This window comes from Vitis vinifera, chromosome 11, assembly GCF_030704535.1.
Source record: "Vitis vinifera cultivar Pinot Noir 40024 chromosome 11, ASM3070453v1".
NCBI lineage: Eukaryota > Viridiplantae > Streptophyta > Magnoliopsida > Vitales > Vitaceae > Vitis > Vitis vinifera.
Genome location: NC_081815.1, coordinates 2,472,998 through 2,493,872, shown reverse-complemented (window position 1 = coordinate 2,493,872; position 20,875 = coordinate 2,472,998). Strand labels below are relative to the sequence as shown.

The window sequence follows — 20,875 nt, the reverse complement described above, 5'->3', positions numbered from 1 at the left end:
GAAGATGTTTCATTTTTTACACCTACTGAAGAGGGAAAATTGAAGGTTTTGAACATTCAACCATGTCTCGTAGAATAGGTATTAGATGGATCTCACATATAGACACACTCACATCTGAGATACATGTTCAAGTTCTTGTAACAACATCCAATGGTGGAGGAGAATCCAGGTGATTTCTCTAATGAAAAACTAGGACCAGCAAGTGAAGTATGCTAATTAGGGCAAGTAGGGTCATTGGTTGGCAGGTTAACTTTACATTTGTGAATATTAGAGGGTAGAAAAGCTGAATTGAAGGTTATCAGGCAGCGTCTCATCCTGGCCTGGAATGAGGTTTCCCATAGAATTATTGGTAGAACAAATGCTGAAGTGGTCACTTAAATGACTATTCCTTAAACTCCCCCATGGACCCTGATGGTGCTCTTATCAAGGATTTCTGTGTTTGTTGACGGAAATGAGGACTTTTGGCAGGCTTATGACTTAAGCTGTTGTTTGGATGCCGGAATCTGTGAGAGAACAAGGAAAAAGAGAAGAATGAAAGGTAATCCTTGGTTAAAAAAATAAAAGTTTGGTTCCTCCATCCATTCTTTCCCCAACTATCTTTGCTGTTTTAAGTATAACAAATTTTTATCATATCTTTGCTTCTTTTTTGTTTTCCATTATAAACAAACAAGAGACAGATTTTCCTTCTTTTTCTTTTCTCTTTCCCTCCATTATACGGGCTCTTAAAGTTCAAATAACCTCACTACTTCCAGAATTCTGATCCCGCAAACCCACCTGCACAGTGAGCACACACTTGACCAAAATAACAGAAGTACAGCTGTTGCTAGAGGTTTTGATGCTATGGTTTACCCAAGAACACAAAAAATGAATGGGAAAAAAAAGGCTTGGTCCACCAAGCACGTGTTTCAGCATTTCACATGAAAAGCTTGAAACAGGCAATAAGTAGTCCACAGTGCAATGATGTACAATAATATTCATACCAATATCCAGCCAGATTTTTATGCAAAACTTGCCAATTTGTTTCATACATAAAGAGTCCAACCATACAATCATGCAAGTTATAGCATTTGCACACATATGACTGGAACATGAATCAATGCATCAGTCTCTAGGCTCAAAATTTGCAGGGAACGAACAGTTATGCAGAGCATCATAAAATAGAACTATGAAAGCAGATAGGTGTGGTATTTGTGACATACCCATCAAAATCAAAGTTCATTCTTGCAAACTTGAGTAGCTTGATAGGTAAGAAGTGATTTGGAATAACATCAGGATCTAGACTCCAAATTTGCTGTAAATGTAACAGGGATGACAAAACAAGCCAAAATAAAGCAAGGGAAAGAGCATCTGCATATCCATGAGGTCATCTTACAATAAGTTTGATCCAATTTCATGAGTGCACACATAATTGTGATTCTCTGTTCATCTAAGCTTGTTACTGAGCCAAAGATACTTAAAGTTGTGCAACAATCTATACTATTGAATTTTTGGTAACTAAGAATCAGCCCTCCAAATGCCAATCAGATGGAATGATTATATTCGGAAAAATAAAGATTGAAAGAAAGAAAGATAATCAGTAATTTGAGATACATATCTAAGTACTGAGAAGAAATAGTTTGATGCTGATCATAGAATCTCATCCAAATCAGTCACATTGCCCATCATTTAAGTGGCCTGTGTTATCATTCTTCTTTCCAATCAATCAAGTAATGAAAAGAAAATAAACCTTGTAATCTACTTCCAGAAACTTACAGGAGGGCCCTACAAATGCCATATATATATATAGTTTGATGCAAGGGCTCGGAATCTCATTGAAGTGCATCGACTTGCTTATCGCCTAAGAGGCAATTGTTTTCATAGCTATTCCCAACCAAATGGTGAAGAAGCACTCCAGCAGCAACACTGACATTCAAACTCTCAACTGCCAAAAAGGACTGGAAGTCTTCAGTCAAGCACCTACGATCCATCTCTGAGGTATCCACATCTTCAACTTCTCCTGCAGTTACATGCACTGGAATGTTTCCAGGGATCCTAATTAACTGAGTACATGACCTCTCCACCAAAGGTCTCAACCCAGTGCCCTCACTGCCCAAAACAAGAATTGTGGGTGCACCAGGTGAAATCTCATTCAAAGGAATTGCTCTTGGAGATACTGAGCCTCCAAGAACCTGCCAACCATTTTCAGCAGATGATGTTAAGAACTGCATCATATTCTTGCAAAACCTGAGCTCCATCAACTCGAGGGAGCCTGCACTTGCTTTGCTCACAACGCCACTCAATGGAGCTGAGTTCTTTGCACATAATACCACCCCTGAAACTCCAAAAAAGTAAGCAGACCGAATAATTGCCCCCAAATTCTGAGGATCTGTAACCTCGTCCAGTGCTACCCATAAGGGACCCTTCTCTCCCTCAGTTAAAACAGGGTCCAATTCCTTTATTTTTACCATCTCCAATGGAGAAGCATCTAGCACCAGTCCCTGATGGGGTCGGTTATCAACAACCATATTGAGATCATGCTTTGATAAGTCTTTAATGCTTAAACCAATTTTTTCTGCTAGCTTCAAAACCTTCTCAAACCCTTTCTTGTCCTTCTTCTTCCTATTATTACCACTCAAATCCAATCCTTCTTGAACATACAATGCATAAAATTCTCTTCTTCCAGCAGACAATGCAGCGAGAACAGGACCAACCCCATAAATTCCTTCACCAACAATCTTAGGTATTGTTGATTCAGTAGCTTCTTTCCATGTCTTTCTACCCCAATTTTCCTGCTTATTCCACCTTCGTAATTCTGGTCTCTCATATCTGCCTTTGACATCCCCAGTTTCCGTATACCTATTCTTAATCTTATCCCATCTTGGATCGTCAATAACCTCCATTTCTTCTTCAGCACTTTCATCTCTCTCCATATAACCATTTTTCTGACTCTCTACCATGTCTACCATTATATTCTTACTTCCCTCAGTCCCCGCTCTAAGTGTACCATTTTTTGGAAGAAGCTCCCTTGAACTGTGATTTTTCCCAAATCTTTCTGCTGATTCCTCCCAGGAAGAGCGACTAGTTTCTGCAGTTGTCACTTTCTCTGACCTTTTAGCTGATTTCTCCCAATAAGACTGATTATTTTTCAAATTCACCACTTTGTCTGAGCTTTTCCTTTCCTTAGCTCCCTTTGCTGTTAACCAGGGAAGTGCTTTCCCAGTTCTCATTGCACCACTGCCTCCAACAACTCTCACAGAATATGAACTCGAAAAACTTCTACCTCTTAAAAAATTGTAACTTTGCACAACATTTTTGAGACGAAATCCACAGGAGACGCTTCTGGGTCTTCTTGTTGTGCCCTTTTCAAGGGCTTTATGATGCAACTCAATCAAAATCCCAGTGGATTTCAACGAATGGGAGTTCTCATGGGGTTTGCAACCAAACCCACATGAGAGGGTTGCGCATTTCACCAAAATGGGGTTTTGTGAGGGTTTTGGATGAAATCCAATTGGCAAGAACTGGGTTTTCAATGTGTGGAATTTTCGGAAGCATATGGGCTGTGATGAAACCCTAATAGCCAAGGGAAATGCCTGGCACTTTGTGAAATTACAGTACATGGTATGAATTAAAAGGAGAAACTTTCCAGAAGATGAATCTGAAAACTTGAAGTAAAGGAGTTCAGAAACAGAAAAATCTAACCTTGATTACAAGTTAAGAGGAATACTGAGAAAGTTCTCGATTGCATATTTGAACCAGAACCATGACTCGAGTCTGCGCCGTCTCCTCCTCTGTGAACCCGTGCTCAGGTAACTTACGACGTCGTTTAGCTCTTATCACAATGAAAACTGTCTTTATATTTTTTTTCAAATTAAAATAAAAATGGCAAAAACTATATTTGCTTTTCTTTAATTTTTTTTTTATGGTATATCCCTAAAATTCAATTATTTCATAAGGTATTGAAATAACTAAACTTGCAAGATAAACTATTCTTATAATTTTTATTTTTATTTTGTAAAATTAAAAAATGAGAAGAAGAAAAAAATGAATATGAATGTTTAAAAAAAAAAAAGGATACTATGAAATAAGTTGAATCAATATTTTATTAGACGTTTCTTTTTTTAACAAAGAGTCACCAAAAAAATTTGTTTATGATCATCAACAAATTCTCATAATTCAATAAATTCTCATATTTTATAATACTCCTCATCGGATGATTATAAGAATATGTATCGTTACAACATTACTATGAAAAACTCTATGGAAAAAAATCCTAATGAAGAAAAAATAATATAATGTTCTTTTGAACTACTACGATTCCCTCGTTAAAAATTTTGTCTGTAAAACTTAGTGAGACAAAACTTGTATGAATATAATCTACAACATACATTAGTGCACGAATGACATTGAAATAAAGGTACTTTTTTACTAAGTAGTTTTTTGTTATCTTTTTTAGGATGAAAGAAGTCTTTTTTCACTTTAGTGAATGAACTGCGTTTTAATGGATGTGATTTGTTTGAAAATGTTTCAGGACTTTCTGTGTTAATTGATTGATTAACATTTTATTTGGAAAGTGTTTGATTTACAAATCAAGACAACATTTTGATTTTTCAAAATATTTCATTAGATAATTAACCACTCTTATACACTCTTCAAGAGTTCCAATAAAATTATAATAATTATAAACCTCCATTTTAATACATACAAGAACGTAGCTCAATCAAATATATTACGTAACATTATTTTAAATATGTTATGAGATATTAATCCTTATGGGAAATTATTTGCTTCAAGCATGTTAATTACTTAGGGATTTGATTGTTTCATGCATTTTGAATCTTTCTGGATTTTAACATATTTATGAATCTATATGCATTATATAATACATATTAAGTCATTTAGGAACAATCAATTTTGATAGTTAGAACTATGATTAAGCCATTAAAAGGGTTGATACAAGGTTTCTTGTAGAAACCTTATGCTATAATTTATCTTAAATACACTTTTGTATAATAACTCATTGATATCAAATACTTTTTTGTCTTTATACACTAGACTTCAAGTTCATTTACATTCAACAAGTTTGATGTCTTATAGACTACAAGTCTAAATACTCCTATTTGGTCGACCGGTCCAACTTGTTTGTATAGCATCTTCCATTTGGGTCACTTTTTTTTTTTTATGTCAACATTCTTCCATGATTCATTATTTGGAATCTTTATCATTTCTCATTATGTCAAAGACCGTTTGAAAATAAGACAAATGCATTATTAATGACAACATTATTTTATTATCATCCTTCTCTTATCATGTTTATAACAAATATATGTTACTTTTACTTTTAGGTATGTAGATATTCATACCTATTCATTCAATCTATAACTCTTTAGGGGGTATTTATTCAATATATGTCTCTTTAAGGACTATTAATTTAATATGTCTCTCTTCAAGGGCTCTTTATTCAATAATTATCTCTTCAAGGGTTATTTATTCCATGGTTGCCTCTTTAAGGGCTATAAGTTCCTTAATTTTGAACTGGTAAATCATTTTGTAGCCCATTTTTCATGTATATTGTGTTTTTCTTTTCCAAGAAATTACATCATTTGAACCGACAAACTATGTTGCAAGTGATTGTGGCATTCATTTGTAGTTATAATAGCTAATATTAATGTTTGCTTCAATTATTTTACTATGCTTCATGTGTATATATACTATGATGTTAGTTAATTATTCTTCATCGATATTAACACTTGTATAAAAAAAAATTCTAAGAATTCTCACATTGTTCTTCTAAAACCAGCTTCTTCCTCTTAATGGTGAGAAAATTTATCTCATTGAAATAATAATTTCCAAAACATGTCATACTACCCTTTAAAAGTATAGATAAACAAATCACTAAATAAAAACTTCTAGTTTTATAATATATCTGCATGACTTGTAATTAGTTGATGCATTATTATTTACCTCGGGACCATGTTGGTCATATCAGATTCTTTTGAATTTGATCAAATGTAAAGTATCATTTACATGAAATTTTATGTCATTACTAACATAATTTTATCCCTTTAGGAGTTCATAGTCAAGCTTACTCGATATATATTAACATCAACTAGTACATATTGTCACAGACTTAGGTGGTGTTTGTTTTTTTGGCTTTTTGTTGAAAACCATTTAGTTTTAGAATTTAGGTTGTTTGTTTTTTTATTTTTTCATGACTTATTATAAACTTTTTACTAAATAGAAAAAGCCAAAATATGTGGCTTTTTCTAAATAGAAAAAATAACACAATGGTTTTTTTTTTACTTTTTAATACTTAATAGAAATAAAATACTACAAAAACAAACAACCTAATATTTAATACTATTAAGTATTAAGGTTCTATTTAGAATTAAGTAAAAAAACAAACACCACCTTAGTCTTTTCCTAAGTTTGTGCGACATTTAAACAAGTCAAGACACTTGATCTTGCTAAGTCAGTCTTACTCTTAATGCTTAGCTTGCTAAGCTAAAATGCTCACGACTTGGAAGCTTTAGAAGCCGTAGTAAGCAACTCTTAAAGAATGAAAACTTTTTATTATTTAAATAAAGTTTTACAAGTGCTTTGGAACTCACTTACTTGGTTGGTTAGTGATCGCTCAAATTTTGTCGTTTGTTGGATCAAAACAAAATTTATAACCTAATTCACTCTTCTATAGCAATTTGTACCTGATCAAAAAGTGGTTTTAGTACAAATTACTGTAGCATAGTGGTTTTTAGGTATCGTCCACAAGGATGGATTATTCTTGGTAATTAAGGCTTGAATGAGATGATAAGAAATGATTGTGATCAAATGAAATTGGTTTGAAAATGCATGATAAAATCTCAAAATAACAATGTATTCAAATTGAGAGGAAAATGAAGTGTAAAAGAGAAGAAAATTAATAAGATGTGAGATTCTCGGAATTAGGATTTTCTAGAGAGCAATTTCCATAGTGAATAGGTGTTAAGATCTAATTTTCATCAAGTTAGATTGAAAACCTAAATTTTCATCAAAACTGATTTTTGATTTAGCTTTAGATCTAGATCTAATTTCTCTTCAAATTAGGTAATCTAATCCAAGAGATCAATTTGAATCATATATTCAATTCATCTTAAATTATCTTCCAATGATTCACACAATGCAACTATTCAATCTCATCAAATCTAGCATTAAGAATTTGATGAATCTACCTAGCTTGCATTGTAGTAATCATCCAAGACAATTTGAAGAGAAAAATCTCCAAATTTCAATTAATCAATCAATTGGATCAAATTACCTTAGCAATTCAAGCTCAATTCTCTAATTCACCATAGATCTTGCCTCTAGATCCTCCCTCCTCCGAGAAAAACGAGATTTAGCCACTCATGCTTGGAGATTTGATCTCACAAGACATGTTTGGCTACCGAGAAAATAAAAAAAACTGAAGGAAAGTGGAGAATTATATAGAGAGAAGAAGTATGAAAAGTTCTACAATTAGAAAATGTATCAAAAGGTCTTTAAGTGAGTAAATCCCGTTTCTATTTATAGGCCAAAGTAAAAAGGACACTTGGCAACATTTTAGAGGTCTTCCGGATGCTTCTTCATCAAGGAATCTGGAGAGAATGCATTTTCGCACGAGCCCCTAGCAATCTCGCATGATGGTGCGAAGTGGAGAATCCATAAGCTTCAATTTCGTTCTTCTGGAGCGTTTCGCATGACTGTGCGAAAATTTCGCATGGTCATGCGAAATCACTTTGTCACAATTTCCCTTGGTGCTGCAGCCACAACCATTTTGTCTCATTTCGCATGACTGTGCGAAATCGAAAATCATGCTATTCCGGCTCCTCTTTGCAATTTATCTCATTTCTTCATGTTTAATCCATCTCCACCATCTTCAATTAAGCTCCAAATCCCAATCCAAACTGATTGCATTGTTTCTTTCATTATGCATTTGGATCATCATCAACTTTATTTGTTTTCTTCAATTTGATTAATCTCTTTTGTCACCAATTTATCAAAATTATACCTTGAAATGACTCCAAAACTTCATAAAACTTGTTAGTAACTCTTGCAAGGGCAACAACATGCTAATTGAGTGTTTTAGGCATAATTACTACTCAAAAGACATGAAACTCATGAGAATTATTATCTAAAATATGCTCTTTTTAAGTAGTAATCAGTTAGGTTATTGGGTGGTTTTAGGGAGGTATATTGACCAAATGAAGTCTTAACCTAATTATAGGCACCAATGGAACTCTCTGAAACCTTGGAGGATTCCTTACAACTCAATAATAATTTAGAATCCTCTACACTAGTCTATGTACAAGATGATTTTGAAAGATTTTAGAATACCCCATATCTCTAACCCTCCTCTAGAAACTTCCATACTCTTCCACTTTGTAGCTAAGTGTAGATGTCTCCAAAGAGTCTTTAGAAGTTTTTCATCTCCTATATAAGCCCATGAGGAGGGTCATTTGAAGCATCATGTGATAATATGTTGTGGAATATATGAGATAAATATATTAGAAATAAATCTACTTGATATTATAAACACACGACTAATAAATATAATATATACATGTATTAAAAAAAATTATTTCACATAAATTCTGCATAACTTATGATAATGAAAATATATAAAATTTATAAAGCTTCAAACTATAAGTCATAATTTTTTTTTATATGAAATATATAAGATAATAGCTTGAGATAGCTTTTAGCTATATAATTACAGATAAAATTTTTATATATAACTTCTAGTTATGCAATGGAATTATAAATTATTTGTATATCATATCATATCTGTTAGGAATTTGAGGCTAATCCAAATTATGGTAATCACCCTAGAGGGGGAGGTAAATAGGGTGATGGTCTCTTTTTCACAAATTTAAACTATGTAAAAATAAGAGACAATTATATGCAATATATAATAAACAAAATAAATACAATTGCATATAATTTAAAAGAGTTAGGGAAGAGAGAGTGCAAACACGGGAGTTTATAGTGGTTCGACACTTCCTTGCCTATGTCCACTCTCCTCAACCTCCTAACCGAGTGAGGGTTCCACTATCTTGAAGCTTCAATGAAGCTTCCAATCTCTTTACAATTGGATTATGGTTCCAATTCACTCTCTTGGACTTTTGGCTCCAAGCACCCTTTACACTTCTTAAGAGTTATCCCACTCTTGAACAACCTCTCAAGTGATACCCCTCACTTGAGAAAATTCCTCTCAAAGATATACAAAGATTGATCTCACAAAAATCCTAGTAATAGAACTTTAGACTCAAAGATACAAGAAAAACTAGGATTGAATGGTGTACTAAAAATATGCAAGTTATGAAACAATGGTGCACTCAAAAACACTCTTCCAAGACTCAAATATATTCAAGAATGATTTGGGAAGGTTAAGCTTATAAAACAATGAAAATTGAAGCCTTTTTATAGAAGAAAAAAGTCAGACTAGTCGTTGGGGGTTCGACCGGTCGAGCTAGGAGTTGACCGGTTGACTAGCCGTTAGCATTAAATGCTTGGCAGATGACCGTTGAGCCTCAACCGGACCTCGACCGGGAAGAGAGTTACCTCGATCGGGAAGAGAAGGCCACTGGGAGAGAGAGAAACTTTTGGCCTCCCTCGACCAGACGAGCACAACCGGTTGACCGATTCCTCAACCGATTGAACCGGTTGAGCCATTTTTTGGCTCAATACCCAACATTTTTCAACTTAAAACCTTTTAACACAAGTTTGAAAATTATTTAACACAAGGTTTTAGTTGAAAACATGAAATCATCCAATTTTAAAGATATTTAAAACAATATTACTCTTGGATGATTTTGGTGCATAAATAAAGAATGAAATGCATGAAAGTCTTAGTGCACCAACAACCTTACAAAGAGATCTTAAGAAGCTTTGGTCTTGAAAAACTCTTCTCTTTGAGGTGGTCTTCTTTTTCATGATTTCTCCTTAGTTTGATTTGTCTTTGGATTACCACTTTGGAAGTCGTCTTACCTAATCACACTTGAAATATGATCATGAGTTCTAAACCTTGTTTTGTTATCATCAAAATCAAAATTAACCAAACCTTGGTTTCACAATATCATATGCAAAATATTATTATTTTTTATTATAAAAATATATAAATAATATTTACATATTTGTTTTTTATGGTATGTTAGAATTAAAAATGATTTATATATCATATTTGTGAAACTAAGGTTTGGTTAGTATTGATTTTGATGATAACAAAATAACGTTTAGAACTAATGATCATATTTCAAGTGTGATTAGGCAAGACAACTTCTAAAGTGGCAATCCAAAGACAAATCAAGTCAAGGAGAAATCATGAAGAAGAAGACCACCTCAAAGAGAAGAGTTTTTCAAGACCAAAACTTCTTAAGATCTCTTTGTAAGGTTGTTGGTGCACTAGGACTTTCATGCATTATTTTCTTTACTTATGCACCAAAATCATCCAAGAGTTATTTTGTTTTAAATATCTTTAAAATTGGATGATTTCATGTTTTCAACTAAAACCTTTTGTTAAATAATTTTCAAACTTGTGTTAAAAGGTTTTAAGTTGAAAAATGTTGAGTGTTGAGCCAAAAGAATGGCTCAACCTATTCAACCGGTCGACCGGTTATGCTCGTCCGATCAAGGACCGGTTGAGGGAGGCCAAAAACCTTCTCTCTCCCAATGGCCTCCTCTTCTCGGTCAAGGTTGAACCTCAACCGGTTGAGGTCCGGTCGAGGCCCAACGGTCACCTACCAACATTTAATGCTAACGGCTAGTCAATCGGTCGACCCCTAGCTCGACCGGACAAACCCCCAAACGGCTAGTTTGATTTTTCTCTTCTATAAAAAGACTCCAATCTTCATTGTTTCATGAGCTTAACCTTCCCAAATCCTTCTTGATTATATTTGAGCCTTGGAATAGTATTTTTTAGTGCACCATTATTCAAAAACTTGCATATCTTTAGTGCACCATTCAATCCTAGTTTCTCTTGTATCATTTGAGCTTAAAGTTCCTGTGCTAGGATTTTTGAGAGATCATTTTATTTGTAAATCTTTGAAAGGAATTTTCTCAAGTGAGGGGTATCACTTGAGAGGTTATTCAAGAGAGGGATATCTCCTGAAGAAGTGTAAAGGATGCTTGGAGCCAAAAGTCCAAGACGGTGAATTGGAACCATAATCTAATTGTAAAGAGATTGAAAGCTTGGTTGAAGCTTCAAGATAGTGGAACCCTCACTTGGTTAGGAGGTTGAGGAGAGTAGACGTAGGCAAGGAAGTGCCGAACCACTATAAACTCTCGTGTTTGCACTCTCTATTCCCTAACTCTTTTAAATTATATGTAATTGTGTTTATTTTGTTTATTATATATTTGCATATAATTGTCTCTTATTTTTGCATAGTTTAAATTTGTGAAAAAGAGACCATCACCCTATTTACCCCCCTATAGGGTGATTATCATAAGTTGGATTAGCCTCAAATTACTAACAATATTATATGAAAAATATTAATTTTTTATTATTATGAAAATATGCAAATAATATCTACATATTTATTTTTCACTTTCTTCATTTTATGAATAACTAAAAAAATTATTAAAAATCCAAATGGTATCTACAAAGATTAAGAGTCCACTTAAAATTTTTTATTTTTCAAGTATTAAAAATATTAAAAACTCTTTTTAAAATCATTATTAAAAACACTCTAGGTATAAAATCACAATTTAAGAATTATGTGGATTAAACCCTAAAATGATTTGAGAATATCATGTTTATTCTACAAATCAAAGGAATAGTTTATAACACTTACCGAGTCTACCCCTCCTCCAAGACAACCGATTCTCTCTCTATAACGCTCTCACTCTCTCGATTAACCCCAAAACCCTAAAGCCCAAAATCAGAAAAATCGCACACCAAGCCCTCCTCTCATCATCATGGGCACTCCGGAAACGTCCAGGGAACCCTGTCCCGATCGGATCCTCGACGATGTCGGCGGCGCCTTTGGCATGGGCGCGGTCGGCGGCTCGGCTTTCCACTTCCTCAAGGGCATCTACAACTCCCCTAAGGGCGAGCGCGTCATCGGCGGCTCCCAAGCCGTGAGGATGAACGCGCCGCGGGTTGGTGGCAGCTTCGCCGTCTGGGGAGGCCTCTTCTCCGCCTTTGATTGCACCATGGTCTACGTCCGCCAGAAGGAGGATCCCTGGAATTCTATCATCGCTGGTGCCGCGACCGGCGGGTTCCTCCAGATGCGTCAGGGATTAGCCGCTTCCACTCGATCGGCCATCTTCGGCGGCGTACTCTTGGGTCTCATTGAGGGAGCTGGGATCATGCTGAACAAGGTCCTGAGCGCTCCTCAAAATCTTCCAATGACGATGGAAGAGCCCGTGCCCGGCATGACTCCCGGTCCCGTATCCGGATATCCGATGGGTCAGTTACCTGGCATGACGCCGCCTGCGCCGCCGGCGCCGGAGCCTTCTTCTGGTTCAAGTTCGTGGTTTGGAGGGTTGTTTGGCGGGGGAAAGAAGCAAGAACCGGCTGCGAATAGTGGAAGCAAGACGGAGATTTTGGAGAGCTTCGACACGCCTACACCGATGCCAAGTTTTGAGTACAAGTGAATTATGGGGTTTTGAGGTCTTTTTTCTGGTAAAAGACCAAAGGAGGGATTTGAAATTTATTTATTGCTAGGATCTGTTATCATGAACTTGGCCTCTGAAATCTAATATCAACTCTTCTTTTCGCTGTTTCCATCATATAGAATATAGTTATAGGATTGTATAATAATGCTTTTTGGTATTAGATGAGGTTATTTTGAGAAAAGTTAAATAGTGATTAAGTATTATTTATTGATTCATATATTTTCTTTAGGCCTTGTCAATGTTATTTTGATTTCTTTTCATATTTATGATACACAAACTGTGAAAGGAAATTAGAAAATTTTGTTAGTTCTGCTTCTCTCGTGGAGAATAAAAGAACTAGGTTGCTTGCTAACCATTGTTCTCTTGTATGCTTCAATCCATGGGGGAAGGGAAACAACATCGGTGGCTCAAAACTGATTATATTGATTATTTTGTGTTATGATCTCTTGATTCAAATTGGTGGGAGACCTTTTAGTGTCCTTTTGTGTGTGTGTATGTTCGTTCTCATGGTTGAGTTTAGTGATCTTTTTGTTTTTGTTTGTGTGTGTGTGTGTGTTAATTCTCATGGTTGGGTGGGTTAGTTTGGTTTGGAGAGGGAGGAGAGGGGAGGAGACCTTGCCCAGATCCATATGTGAGACGAAATTCTCTTTCCAAAGGTGAGAGTAACTGACACAACAATGAGCCTGAGAACAAACCCTGTCTCATAGGGCACACTTTCATGTTTGTGTGTTGCTAGTCTGTTTACCATCTTCCTTACCTTTCCATAGGCCATGGCGAAAGCTCTCATAGACCTGTCTCCTACTCAGAATCCTTCTATTGATGGGCTAGAGTTATTTCTAAGCTAAATCCTTTATTAGCCAGGGAAGGAAAAACCATTTATTTCTTCTTCCCTCAAACTAACCATGTTTAACCTTATTAAGATTGAAATTCCTGACAGTCCCAACCTTGGCTCAGTTTTGGTCATGCTGAAAATTAGCATCCTCAGTTCCTGATTCAACCATAGAATTCAAATCTTCAAAGAGGTTTTTCCCCTCGTACTATAATTTGATGTTCCACAAACAGGTCTTTCCACCTTGTGGAAAGTTAGGCCTCCTTATATATAAGTTGAATCTCTGTTATCTTATGTTTCTAATTTGACTTGTCCCATATGCAAAACTGCAACATATGTGCTTAGCATCCTCATTCAATTCAAGCATGCATTCATTTTCTTGCTTAGAACTTGGAAATTTTTGGTGCCCGAGTGTACATTTGTTTCTGGATAATATTTACTCTTTATAGGTTAATTATTTGAGTAGATTGGATTTAATTTGCGTAATACTGCTGAAGTAGAACAGTTGGTGGAATGTAACTTTCAATTTGACAGTGGGTGCTTATGCTGAATATATCAAATTGTATCCAAAAGATGCTTCAGGCTTGTTCTTGAGATGGGTTAACATCATCAGTACTTGGATTTAACCCTTTTTTAGTGGAGTGTCTTTTAAGAAGATTTTCATTTGCCTATCAAAAGAAAAAGTACTTTGTTCAATTTTTGCATTAATGCTCATGGTGGAAATGTTTTGACTGTGATATTGTTCTTGTTGGTGTTTCTCAAGTTTGCTTATGTCATGTTTAGGGACTTCAGTTTACACTACTGGCTAAACCTCGAGGAATGGAGTGGTGGTGTTAGATTGACAGTCAGATATAAAATCTCAATCTTCCATGTATGAGCATTAATTCTGAGAACTTTTGAGATTGAATAGGCTAGCTGATATAAGCTGCACTGTTACTCAGATAGGTGTCATAACATTGGAAACTGGCATGTAATGAGAAATTGGCCAGGACTTCTGAGTCCATCGCATATTCCAGCTTCAAATCTGATGGGAATGACAATTTGGTCTTTAAGAATTTAGACAGCTTATAGTTGGGTTCCCAGAAATCATGAAGTTTGCTCTCTGTCTTGTTTACATGCTTTGATCATTTCAAGGCTGACAGGCGGAGGCATAGAGACTCAGTGGAAGTGAAATCCATCAGGGATGGAATGCAATGGTGGTTACAGAAGGTCTGAATGTTGGTTAACTTACACAAATGTCTTAATATTATCAAAGCTTCTTCTTCTTCTTCTTTCTTTTTCGGTTACAGGATTCCATTCCATGCGTGATCTGACTGCCCTCGTAATACTTTTCCCGAGAAAAAACCCATATCCTGATTTAAGAATATGTTAGGACCAGAGTCTTCTTGAAGACTCAGTCATTTAGATTATTTCTAAATGATATTAAGCATTGTCTATTGTTTTTCTTAACATTAGTCTTTTTAATCAACTGGATTATAATGAATTAAAAAAAATATATATTGAAAGGAACTGTCTTATTAATATATTATTTGTTATCTGTCATATTTTTCAGGATTAGATCATTTCTTTGTTTACATTTTTTTCTTTGGTTATGGAAAATTTGAAGGAAAATGCGAAGGAAAGAAAATAAAGAAAAAAAGTAAAAGAAAAATAAAAAATAATATAAATTTAATAAATTATTTTTATAGCTGTCTTCCAAATCATTTTACTTATTTTTCTTTATTATAATAAGATTAAATAAATTTAAATTTAATTTAATTTTCTTTTATATCTTTTTTTAGGGTAAGAAAATTATTTTTCTTGATATTTTTTTTTCTAGTATTTTCTAGGAACTAGAGATAGTCTATGTTTGGTTCTTCAAACTCATTTCACTTCATTTTTTCCATTATATAAGGATTAAATAATTTTAAAATCTACAAAATTTTAACTAATTTTAATTATATTTAATTTTCTTTAAAAAAATTTATAGTGAAACCAAACATGAGAAAACTATTTTCTCTTGCATTTTTTTTTCTTTCCTTGGTACTTTCCAAGGAACTAAACACAACCTTAAAAAGAGGAAAATGTTTAAATATATTTTTTTTCAACATTTTCTTTACTAATTATTTTTCCTTTCCATTTTTCATGTCAGTCAAACTAAGGAAAATGATTCTTTAGCATTTTTCTGTTCCTTTCCCAACCATTTTTTGGGACCAAACATTCCCAGTAATCTTTGTTTGCCACTTGGTATTCAAAAATTAATCTTTTATAAAAAAAAATGCCTTTCGATATATTTCTAGAATTGGAAAGTGGGAAAGATATAACCCCCCTTATTAATTACTTGTTATAAAATTGAAGGATTATTTTTATAGATGAAATTATTTTCCATGTATTTATAAATTTAAAATTACCAAAAAACTAGAAAGAAAGTTAATTACAAATTTTAAATTCTAACCAAATAATTGTGTTCTGACAAAATGAGAGGGCTCACATGTTGTGGGGGGGCATTTTTCCAGATCTCAATAATGGTGTAAGAAATTTGATTTGAAGGGGTGGGGGGCCAAATATTTTTACAATAGTAGAAATTGGAAACAAAAAAAAAAAAAAAAAAATTGATGCAAAAAGAATCAAATGCTTCAATGAAATGATTTCTTAAAATATTATAAAAATTTCAAACCATATACATCAATCATAGGGATAATTGTGTTTAAGAGTCTCCACTTCTTATAAATGGGTTTAAGATTTCATATAAAATACATATTTGAGCTCAAATAATAAAAGTTTATATGTAATTAATATAAAGGATATTTGAAGAATTTATCAACCGAAAATATCAATAATATTATTAACGTGGGTTTTTTTTTCAATTTTCTATATTTATTAAAAAAAATTGTATTACATTTTAATATTTTTTATTAAAAAATACATATGAAAATTGTATTACATTTAACAATATTTATTATTAAAATATTTAAAATTTATAAATAATTTTTTTCTATTATATTATTCAACATATAAAAATAATAATTTATGAATTAATGAATTTTATAAATATTTTTTAGTATTTTTATCTATGAGGTATGTATATTTATATATTAAAAATAATATGAAAAAAAAAAATGGATGATACATCTTATTACTTATCCGATCAATATAAGATATGATAAGATCTTATCATAAAAATAATATTTATTTTTTTATCATAATACGTGTTTAATTGGAGTAGAAAAATAATAATATTTATTTATATATTTAGGTAAATAATAATTCTCGTCAGTACATAGATTTGTAAATCAAAAGACAATCATACCTAAAAATTGGCCCTCGGTCTCAAGTCTCAACCATTGATTGGATAATACGATAAATAAAAATAAAAATTAAAAAGGAAAGGGTGGATCATGCCATTCCTAAAGCTGTTGCTCTCACTCCCACTCCCCCACTCCCCATCCACTACAATACCCCTCACCGCCATTTCAATCGTCGCCCATCTCCGCCGATCCATGGCCACCGCTGCTGTCGCCGAGCCCGTTTCACCGTCCAACACCCGCGTCGGCTGGATTGGAACCGGCGTGATGGGGCGGTCGATGTGCGCTCATCTGATGAAAGCGGGTTATACTGTAACTATCTTCAACCGCACCATCTCCAAGGCACAACCCCTCCTCGACATGGGGGCTCACCACGCCTCCTCTCCTCTCGCTCTCGCCTCCCAATCCGACGTCGTTTTCTCGATTGTCGGCTTCCCCTCCGACGTCCGCTCCGTCCTCCTCGACCCCTCCTCCGGCGCCCTCTCCGGACTCCGCCCCGGTGGAGTCCTCGTCGACATGACCACCTCTGATCCTTCACTCGCAGCCGAAATCGCCTCCTCTGCTGCCTCCAGGGGCTGCTTCTCCGTTGACGCCCCCGTCTCCGGCGGAGACCGGGGCGCCAAGAACGCCACCCTTGCTATCTTCGCCGGCGGGGACGAGTCCGTCGTCAGGCGCCTGAACCCCTTATTTTCCCATCTGGGCAAGGTTAACTACATGGGTGGCCCTGGAAAAGGGCAATACGCGAAGCTCGCGAACCAAATCATCATAGCTTCGACTATGCTTGGACTGATAGAAGGGATGATGTATGCTTACAAGTCTGGTCTCGATGTGGCTTTGTTTTTGAACGCAATTTCCACCGGCGCTGCCGGCTCAAAGTCGTTGGATTTGTATGGGAGTAGGATTTTGAAGAGGGATTTCGAGGCTGGTTTCTTTGTGAATCACTTTGTTAAGGATTTGGGGATATGTTTGATTGAGTGTCAAAAAATGGGGCTTTCTCTTCCTGGTTTGGCACTCGCTCAGCAGCTCTATCTCTCACTCAAGGCTCACGGGGAGGGCAATTTGGGTACCCAAGCTCTTATCTTGACGCTTGAGCGTCTTAATAACGTTACTCTTCAACCTTCTTCTGCTCCTTCATCTTAGATTGGTTAGTATGAGAATTTGATCTTGCTCTACTATTATTAGTGTAATGGGGTGCTTGCTTGGTTTAATTCAAGTTGTATGGATTCTGATAAACAATCTGGTAATTCCTTTGGACATCTTTTAATTGAGCGTACAATAAATGTTTGCTAGATCTTTCTTCTGTATTGGGTTTCTTTTGCTTTTTTTTTTCTAGATATAGCAGAAGTTACTTTTTCTCCTTTTTTTCTTTTTTCTTATAGGTCCATATTGCATATAGGGGTTGGACACTTAAGCCACTAAGAGCATAAGTTCTTATTATGTAGTGAAAATGGATTTTCCAAGCACGGAGAGAATATAGAAGATAGAAGAGCACAAGGAAGCGAGTAGAGATACATGTAAAGAAATTATACCTGTCTATGAAAGGGACTGTAATTGGTGATACACATGGTGGAATTTTCTTCTTGATAGGCAAATAAAGATGTGTTAAACAGAACCTGGCAAAAAAAGGAGGCTTACTCCATGAGCAGAGGAGGTATCGAAAGGGAACCCACATGTTGGAACTTTTTTCAAGTTATTAAACTTAGGTCATGCTGGTGGTGGAAAATAAGCCTCATATGAAACCTGATTCTGCAATCCCCCACAAAAGATGCACCTTTGCGGCCTTGGCCACAAGTATATAGTGTAATTTTACAAGACCTTGAAACTATGGTCTTTTGGTGCATTAACAATCATGGTTGAGTGAACATCTTGCTTGTTTCTAGGATCCATGGTTGGAGGGCTAATGGAGAGTCTAAGCTAATAAGGTAAAGATGAAGAGAACCCACTGGGTTTTTTCCTATATGCTCCTGAACATAAGAGAGAAAGAGCTTTCTTCTTGAGCCCTTTTTTTACTTCCTATTTTTCCTTTTTCCTTTTTGCCTGGAATCAAACCTGGAACATCCTCAATCCCTTGTCATCTGAGCTAGGCCTTATGGCCTCTTGTCAAGCTTTTCTATTTACGCTTTGATATCAAGCTTGATGCACATTGCAGTCCAAGGGATATTGTTAAAGGATAAGCCGAATAATCATTTCTGAATCAATGAATGCTGCTATTCTGTTTCCTTAAGAAAAGGTTCCAAACATGTAACAAGAAGATGGAATTTTTAACAAGAATTTTTTTTATCTTTTTCTGTATATTGATGCTGGATGATGACTATGCATTATGATATGATATGTCGCATCCTAATTATTGTGAAAAAACCCTACTATAAAGCATAAGCTGGAGATATGATGAGCCAAATGTTGAGTGACTATTACTCACCATGACATGTTTTTAGATTTTTTTTTTTTGCCTTCTTACAACATGTCATGTTTTATCAACACCTTGGCTTCCTAAATCCTAAAATCTCAAATGCCCAATTACCAAGACTGAGAACTATTTGGTTTTGCATCCAATTTGGCATCATGTGAGCATTAACACTAAAATCAGGAGCATTTGGACGGTTTGGAAGGAAAGGAATAGGTTAGCTTTTAGGGGGGGGGGGGGGGGGTTTAGATATTCAAAAATTCAAGAATTTTTTTGTATGTAATTTGTGGAGTTGGGCTAGGGTGTACATTGGTGAGGATACCTATTCTCATAGGCTTTTTGGAGTGGCTTGCGGCCACTTGAGGGTGGGTGAGGCTCTCCCCCTCTTTTGTTCAGTTCTCCTTTTTGGGCGTTTGTGTATACCCCCTGTATACATGCGGCTTTTTAGCCTTTTCTAATATATTCTGATGTTTATCTATAAAAAAAAAACACTAAAATCAGGAGCAATTCCTGCTGAAGCTTCAAGATCAAAGGATGTACAAGGATGAGGAAGATAGGGTGGTTTGGACAAAGTCGAAGAGCAGTAAGTTTTTGGTAAAATCCTTCTATTATGCTTTGGAGTCGGGTGACCCAATTTTGTTTCTGATGAGTATCATTTGGAGGTCATGCGTGCCACCTAAAATGACCTTCTTTGTTTGAATGGTGACGTGGGAGAAAGCCTTAACATTGGATTAGGTCCAGAGGAGGGGGGGTGTTCTCTGGCAAACAAATGTCATAATGAAGAAGAATCCGTGGATCACACCCTTGTCCATAGTGTTAAGATAAGAGTTCTATGGGCAGCTGCTTTTTACTCTCTTTGGAGTGTCTTGGGTTCCATCTTCTTTAGGTAGAAAGATGGTATGATTCCTTTTTGGGTGGTATGATTCCTTTTTGGGCTGAAATCGTAAAAAGAATTGGAAGGCTGCCCCCTCATGTATCTTTTGGACAATTTGGAAGGAAAGGAATATGATTGTCTTTGATAAAGTGGAGTTTTTGAATCAAATGATGAAAAACCTTTTCATTTGTAATCCATGGTCTTGGTCTAGGGTGTTTGTAGATGAGGCTCATTATCTCTAATTAGCTTTAATGATTGGTTAGGATCTAAGTGAGGGTAGGTGATGGTTTTTGTTTCTTCCTCTTCTCTCTTGGTTTTGTGTATACTTTGGGACACTCTTTTAGCACCTATATTTTTCATATTCTATTTGTTTTTACCTATCAAAAAAAAAAAGAAAAAGAAAAAAAACACTATTAAAATCAATTGTTGCTTTAAATTTTTTCTCATGTGCCTTGTAAATTTATTTCCCCAGCGAGTGTAAGAGATTGAAGTAGAGCTGCAGTACTTCAATTAAGGCACATTAATCTTTCTGTTTCTGCACATTTTTAATATAAAAAAGCTTTAGTGTTGACTTACCAAGACAGAAGCTTTTCTCTTCCTTTGCCCCTCACCAAGAAAAGTTTAATCACCTAGGTATGGCCTAGGCTCCTAGTTTCACTAATTTTTCTTAAGCCCAAAGGTGATTCCATGCAATAGGAAACTTGAAGATAATAGGAATTTCAGATGCTTTATACCTGCTGCTGCCTTTTTTGTATTCTTCCCCTTGGAAATTTTAACTTGGAATCTCTTCCATCCCAACATTTTGCCACTCAAGCCAGTCCAAAAGGGTCAGCCTTTTTATTGGCTGGGTAAGGAGCGGTTGTCTGTCATAAGGGCCA

The 20,875-nt window shown here is 35.3% G+C and overlaps 3 protein-coding genes across 3 annotated transcripts; 2 read left to right on the top strand and 1 right to left on the bottom strand.

Moving 5' to 3' along the window:
• Positions 1-1,514: 1,514 nt before the first annotated feature.
• LOC100242436 (uncharacterized) lies at positions 1,515-4,263 on the bottom strand. The gene has a single exon (XM_002280371.4). It carries the CDS (start codon positions 3,594-3,596, stop codon positions 1,809-1,811), a length of 1,788 nt encoding a protein of 595 aa, XP_002280407.1. The 5' UTR covers positions 3,597-4,263; the 3' UTR covers positions 1,515-1,808.
• A 7,438-nt stretch (positions 4,264-11,701) lies between these two features.
• LOC100259466 (mitochondrial import inner membrane translocase subunit TIM17-2) lies at positions 11,702-12,787 on the top strand. The gene has a single exon (XM_002283601.5). It carries the CDS (start codon positions 11,905-11,907, stop codon positions 12,583-12,585), a length of 681 nt encoding a protein of 226 aa, XP_002283637.1. The 5' UTR covers positions 11,702-11,904; the 3' UTR covers positions 12,586-12,787.
• A 3,845-nt stretch (positions 12,788-16,632) lies between these two features.
• On the top strand, positions 16,633-18,023 carry LOC100264642 (probable 3-hydroxyisobutyrate dehydrogenase-like 1, mitochondrial). Its single transcript, XM_002283593.5, has one exon. The coding sequence runs from the start codon at positions 16,813-16,815 to the stop codon at positions 17,857-17,859; it is 1,047 nt and encodes a 348-aa protein (XP_002283629.2). The 5' UTR covers positions 16,633-16,812; the 3' UTR covers positions 17,860-18,023.
• The last annotated feature ends 2,852 nt before the right edge of the window (positions 18,024-20,875 follow it).

Bases quoted from the DNA above. Each gene is read 5' to 3' on its own strand.
- LOC100242436 (XM_002280371.4), bottom strand. From the start codon at position 3,596: ATGTACTGTAATTTCACAAAGTGCCAGGCATTTCCCTTGGCTATTAGG.
- LOC100259466 (XM_002283601.5), top strand. From the start codon at position 11,905: ATGGGCACTCCGGAAACGTCCAGGGAACCCTGTCCCGATCGGATCCTC.
- LOC100264642 (XM_002283593.5), top strand. From the start codon at position 16,813: ATGCCATTCCTAAAGCTGTTGCTCTCACTCCCACTCCCCCACTCCCCA.